This window comes from Otolemur garnettii, unplaced genomic scaffold (assembly GCF_000181295.1).
Source record: "Otolemur garnettii isolate 467f Iridium unplaced genomic scaffold, OtoGar3 scaffold00001, whole genome shotgun sequence".
Classification (NCBI taxonomy): Eukaryota; Metazoa; Chordata; class Mammalia; order Primates; family Galagidae; genus Otolemur; species Otolemur garnettii.
This window is the reverse complement of record NW_003852396.1, coordinates 28,066,954-28,073,571: the sequence shown is the minus strand read 5'-3', so window position 1 is coordinate 28,073,571 and position 6,618 is coordinate 28,066,954. Positions and strand designations below refer to the sequence as shown.

Genomic DNA, 6,618 nt, shown 5'->3' with positions numbered 1-6,618 from the left:
GAGCCCAGGAGTTGGAGGTTGCTGTGAGCTGTAATGCCACGGCACTCTACCCAGGGGGACAGCTTGAGGCTCTGTCTCAAAAAAAAAAAAAAGACCAAGAGTTGGAGGTTGCTGTGAGCCATGGCACTCTACCCAGGGAGACACAGTGAGATACTGTCTCAAAAAAAAAAATAAAAAATAAATAAAGGTAGTTTTCTCTATTAAAAAAAAAGTCTAGAGTCTTATAATGAAATAAAATCATATTTTATGAAGAACAAAGAGTTACTCTTGGTATCCCAGCTAAGTTTATTTGGAAATATGTACACTAAATAACTTTAAATGAAAAAAGGAAACGTGTAGTATACAATAACAATAGCCTATATTTATTGAATGTGTAGTATATATATCTATGTATTTTGTTAAGGGCTTTGCATATATTAGCTCATTTAATCTTGAGGTGAGCATCATTATTATTCCTCTTTCACAGATAAGAAATTTGAGATCCAGGGAGGTTAAGTTGCCCAAATTTTCACAAAATTTGAACTCTGGTCTGTCTGGCTCCAGAGCTCATGGTTTAAGCACTACACTGAGATCTCTCATTATTAGCAGTAAGTAAACTTTTTTTTTTAACTAAAATATATAGTGAAAAATATACGTATGATTATATTATAATAAAAGGTCTATGGTGGGACATTTACCTCTAATTTACTGGGGCCCAGGGGAAATGCAAATCATCTATAAGTGCAGTCTCCAACCTCTGGGTCACAAACCAGTACCAGTCTGTGGCCTTTAGGAACTGGGCTGCGTAGGAGGAGGTGAACAGCGGGCAAGCAAGTGGGCAGAGCTTCATCTGTATCTACAGCCGCTAACATCACCGCCTGAGCTCTGCCTCCTGTCAGATCAACAGATCTGATGTTAGATTCTATAGGGGCCAAGCGAGAGATGTAAGTTGCGCACTCTTTATGAGAATCTAGTGTCCCCACCTAGTGTTCCCCCACCACACATCCATGAAAAAATTATCTCCCCTGAAACCATTCCCTCACGTCAAAAAGGTTGTGGGCCACTGATCTATAAGACAATGCCTTATGTGTTTTAGAACTGAGGCATAAAAAATGTGCTATAAAAGCACAAAGGTGGAGTGAGGAAAATTAAGGAAGACTTCAGAGTAAGTGACATTTGGGCTGCGCCTTGCAAGATAAACAGAATTTCACCAGAGGAAGCATGATGTGGAAAGAAGTAGACTCTAGTAGAGGGGAAACAAAACAAAATAATTGGGCACTGTATTTAAAACCCCATATTTGGCTCAGCACCCGTAGTTCAATGGTTAGGACGCCAGCCACTTACACCAGCGCTGGCAGGTTTGAACCTGGCCCAGGCCTGCTAAAACAAAAATGACAACTACAATAACAACAACCAAAAAAATAAAAATAAAAATAACTGGGCACTGTGACAGGTGTCTGTAGTCCCAGCCACTTGGGAGGCTGAGGCAAGAGAATCGCTTAAGCCCAAGAGTTTGAGGTTGCTGTGAGCTGTGATGCTATGGCACTCTCCCAAAGGTGGTACAGTGAGACTCTGTCTCAAGAAAAAAAAAAAAGAAAGAAATAAAAAGAAAAATGCTTAGAAAATTCTAAAGCTGATATAAAACATATTCATTGTGATAAAAGCAATGAGCTTCGCCTACTGTCTCACCTTGAAATAGGCAAAGGCCAAGTGATCTAAAGCATCTTCTAGACTTGCCTCATCTTCTGTCTTCCACTCTCCATAAGATCCTCGGAAGAGACTAACAGCCTCCTCCAACCATGGAATAGCATGGTAGTAATCTCCCATGTCATAGGCCACCTGCAGGGGACACAAGTGCCATCACTAAAGCCTTAGCCCACAGGCAGAGAAAAAGAAATGATAATTCAAAGAGTAAGAAGGACTTCAGGATCCAAGAAGGCAAGCTTTAATCTCAAATTCATTTTAATTCAATTTATTAAGCATCTATCATACACAATGCATTGTATTAGGTAGGAGGAGACACAAGCACTCTTGCATTTAAGGAATTTGTAATCTGGAGAAGAGAGACATGACCTGGAGTGAACTATAATATGGGGCAGGATGGAATGAGGGCTTGAAGGGAAATGTATAATATGTTGTGGAGGCATAGAGAGGGGAGGAGACTTTAGAATCTCAGAAGGCTTTAAGGAGAAAGTGGCACCTAAGATGGGCCTTCCTTGAAGAAGGAAAAGGATTTCAAGGAACAGAAATTGGAAGGAAAGACATTTTAAAATGAGGGAATGGCAGAAACAGAAGCCAAAAGCAAGAATGTGTTCAAGCAGTCCACTTTAGTTCAAAAGTGAAGTAAAAATGGCAGCATGGGTTAAGCTAACGAGTCTTGAATGGCATGATTTTAGGAAGATATTTCTTATTCACAATGTGAATAAGAAATTATTTATTCTACCAGAGGCAGTGGCTCACACCTGTAATCCTAGCACTCTGGGAAGCTGAGGTGGGTGGATTGCTTGAGCTCAAGAGCTCAAGACCAGCCTGAGCAAGAATGAGACCCCGTCTCTAAAACTAGCCAGGCATCGTGGCAGGGGTCTGTAGTTGCAGCTACTTGGGAGGCTGAGGCAGGAGGATCACTTGAGTCCAAGAGTTTGGGGTTGCTGTGAGCCATGATGCCATAGTACTCTACCAAGGGTGACAAAGTGGGACTCTGAGTATTTATTGAGTACTGGACCATTCAAGACTCCTTAGCTTAGCCCATGTGGCCATTTTTAGTTCGCTTTTGAACTAAAGTGGACTGCTTGAACACCTTCTTGCTTTTGGCTGCGTACCAGGTGGCCCTGCCCTTCAAGAGTTTAAATCACATGAGAGGAACATGAGTAAACTAATAATTGTAACACAGTGCATTAGACGACATAATGAAAGTAGACACAGGAATGCTATGGAAGCTTAGTGGGCTCATTCTGTATTAAATGCTGGAATGCTGGCAACGTGTCCTAGACATAGCTCCTGTCTCCTAATAGCTTACAGTTAACTAGAATACCAGACCTCAGGTGGAATTTCCTGGAAGTCAACATTGCAGGCAACACAAGGATTAAAAAATCAAAGTTGGAAGGACTCTTGGCAAAATGATCTAATTCAGGTGTAACTTCCTGACAGAGAAAAAACCTAGAAATACTACAACTTTGCAACCTAAATACCAAATAGATTTTTACCCCAGGTCTGCCATTAACCTGCTATTTCATTTTTTTTTTTTTAAGACAGAGTCTCACTTTGTTGCCCTTGTTAGAGTGCCATGAAGTCACAGCTCACAGCAACCTCCAGGTCTTGAGCTTAGGCGATTCTCTTGCCTCAGCCTCCCAAGTAGCTGAGACTACAGGTACCCACCACAACACTCGGCTATTCTTTTTGTTGCAGTTTGGTCTGACCAGGTTTGAACCCACCACCCTCAGTATATGGGGCCAGCACCCTACCCACTGAGCCACAGGCACTGCTTAGGCTATTTCATTTTTATGGGCCTCAAGTTACCTATTTGTAAAAAAGTTGAGTTGAAAAATAAATATCAAAAATGACTAAACTTGGCTTGGCACTCGTAGTTCAGTGAGTAGGGCACCAGCCACATACACTGAAGGTGGCAGGTTTGAACCCGGCCCTAGTCTGCCAAACAACAACTGCAATCTCCCCCCTCCAAAAAGAAAAATGGCCAGGCATTTTGGCCGGCGTCTATAGTCCCAGCTACTTGGGAGGCTGAGGCAAGAGAATTGCTTGAGCCCAAGAGTTTGAAGTTGCTGTGAGCTGTAACACCACAGTACTCTACCGAGGGTGACATAGTAAGACTCTGTCTCAAAAAAAAAGACTAAACTTGTCCTGCCATGTTAACAATTTATTTAATCAAGATTTCCATGAGTAGCCGGTTTCAATGGCTCATGCTTGTAATCCTACCACTTTGGGAGGCAGAGGAGGATCACTTGCCAGAAGTTCAAGACCAGCCTGAGCAAGAGTGAGAACTTGTCTCTAAAAAACAGAAAAATCAGCCAGGCATAATGGCACACACCTCTAGTCCCTGCTACTTGAGAGGCTGAGGCAGGAGAATCAGTTGAGCCTAGGAATTTGAGGTTACAGTGAGCTGTGATAACACCACTGCACTCTAGTCAAGGAGCCAGAGTAAGACTCTGTCTCAGAAAAAAAAAAAAAGAAGATTTTCATGAGTAACATCAAGACCCAGCAATATGGTACACTGAGATAACTGGAATGCTTCCACACACAATACTTAGAAATGTTGAAAAAAGTAGAAAAAGTGTTTTGCTATATATTTTCAAGAAAAAAATGGAAACCATAAATGAAAAAGGACTAAAAACCTAAACCATAAGTATATGAGCAGATGCTGAAGCTGCCAGGATGGGGGTGGGTGTTAGTAACCTTGGTGATTAATGGTCTTAGGTTATAACGCCTGAGGAAAGAAGATAAGCCTTCCTTAGACCTCCAAAGACCTGGAAATTCAAACTAAGACACCATTTTAAAACTAGGTTCTATAAAAACCTACACCTTAAGGCAGGCGTCCTCAAACTACGGCCCGCAGGCCATATGTGGCCCCCCTAGGACATTTATCCTGTCTGCCAGGTGTTTTTGCCACCACTGCCTGTCCTGCTTAGCAGCCAACTCAACCCCGGGGCCCGCAGTCTGGCCCTCCAACAGTCTGAGGGACAGTGAACTGGCCCTCTATTTAAAAAGTTTGAGGACCTCTGCCTTAAGGGAAAGGGTAGACCAGAAAAATTTTATCTGCTCCCTTAAGGAAGCAAGAAAATTGGTTTGTTTCTGTCTGGCCTCTGTGTAGAAAACAATATGTCTCCACAAACTGTTCACAATTTTGAGCCTATCGTTCAGGAGTTTAGGGCATGAATTTGTAATATTTGCAGGGTCAAGGACCCTCCCCCTGCCAATAAATCAATATAAAAATGGATCTAAGATCAGTGGTATTGCCAAAGTTCCTGGAAGAAGAAAACTCAAAACTCTCTTGAAGGATATTCCAGCACTTCTGGCTACAGAGATTCTCCAAGAGGGAAAATTGTCTTGTTGAAAAATAAGCTCCCACCCAAACATGATAAACGGTATCAAGAAGTAATCCATCATGAGCACAAGTCAACAGACAGAATAGTAAAGTGGTAAAATTAAATAAGAAGTTCTGAAAATGGAAAGGCTGATCTGCTTTAAAATAATCCACGGAGGCTAAGGCGCCAGCCACGTACACCTAAGGTGGCCGGTTTGAATCCCCAGCCCGGACCCGCCAAACAACAATGATGGCTGCAACCAAAAAATAGCCGGGCGTTGTGGCGGGCGCCTGTGGTCCCAGCTACTTGGGAGGCAGAGGCAGGAGACTCACTTGAGCCCAGGAGTTGGAGGTTGCTATGAGCTGTAATGCCACGGCACTCTACCCAGGGGGACAGCTTGAGGCTTGTTTCAAAAAAAAAAAAAATCCATGGAGGAAACTTTGGTTACATGTTGATAATTATGTGACCCAGCAATATCACTCCCAGGTATCTGTCCAAGAGAGATGAAAATAAATGTCTGCAGAGGGACATACAGAAGAATGTCGAGAGTAGCTTCCCAAACTGGAAACAATACAAGTGTCCATCAGCAGGAGACTGGATAAACAAATTGTGGCATATTCATATAGTGGAATACCACTCTGTAATAAAAAGGAATCAACTCTTAGTAAATGCAACAGTATGGCTGGATTCTACCAATATAATGGGCTGAGGGAAAGAAACTGGAGTCAGAAGAGTATATCCTGTATGGTTCTGGACCATGGCTACCTGGGCAAGGGTAGAACAGAAGGGGTACGGTGGTGTGCAGGGAGGAGGAGGAGAAGGGGAGCTGTAACTTATGTAATATGTTTTCTTAAAAATCTGAAACAAATACAGCAAACCTGAACAAGTATAGATATAACTGCTTATTACATTACTTTGTGTGCATGAAATTTAAGACTTATTATGACTGAAAATAAGTAAATAAATAAAGAAGTAAAGATTACCAGTGAGACTTTTAGGAAGTAACTTACTAAATTTCCAACAGACGGTTTTAGTTTTGGAAAGGCCTCACTAATGAAGCATATGTTAGTACCATTCATCAAATTATTTTAATTGGCTTAGATTTAAATCAATCACAAACGTGATGATTGAGCTCTAATTCCACTCAGGATCTCCGAAAAGAGATAACAAACAGTACATACAGAGACTCAGGGCAACCCACTCTGCATTCATTTGGAAGACTGATTCCCAGGGCTTGGTCTCAGGATACATGAGGCCCACTCTCAGACCTGCTAATGACTACTACAGAAGTCAGGAAAAATGTACTTTCCTGCAATATGCATCTTCAAATTCAAAAAGGACTTACTCAATTGCCCATTGTCTTTTCTTTTTTTTTTTTCTTGGGACAGAGTTTTATTATGTCACCCTCAGTAGAGTGCTCTGGCATCACAGCTCACAGCAACTTCAAACTCTTGGGCTCTTGAGAGCAATTCTCTTGCCTCAGACTCCCAAGTAGCTGAGACTATAGGTGCCTGCCACAATGTCCAGCTATTTTTTGGTTATAGTTGTCATTGTTATTTGGCAGGCCTGGGCTGGATTCTAATCTGCCAGTTATGTGGTTGAC

General features: G+C 42.0%; 1 protein-coding gene across 2 annotated transcripts in view; it reads right to left on the bottom strand.

Moving 5' to 3' along the window:
• P4HA3 (prolyl 4-hydroxylase subunit alpha 3) overlaps positions 1-6,618 on the bottom strand; it is a 51,506-nt gene that overhangs the window by 29,622 nt on the left and 15,266 nt on the right. For both annotated transcript variants that reach the window (XM_012801563.1, XM_003780905.2), the window contains exon 4: positions 1,669-1,818. In XM_012801563.1, the coding sequence (XP_012657017.1) occupies positions 1,669-1,818 (150 nt within the window). The remainder of the gene's footprint in view (positions 1-1,668; positions 1,819-6,618) is intronic.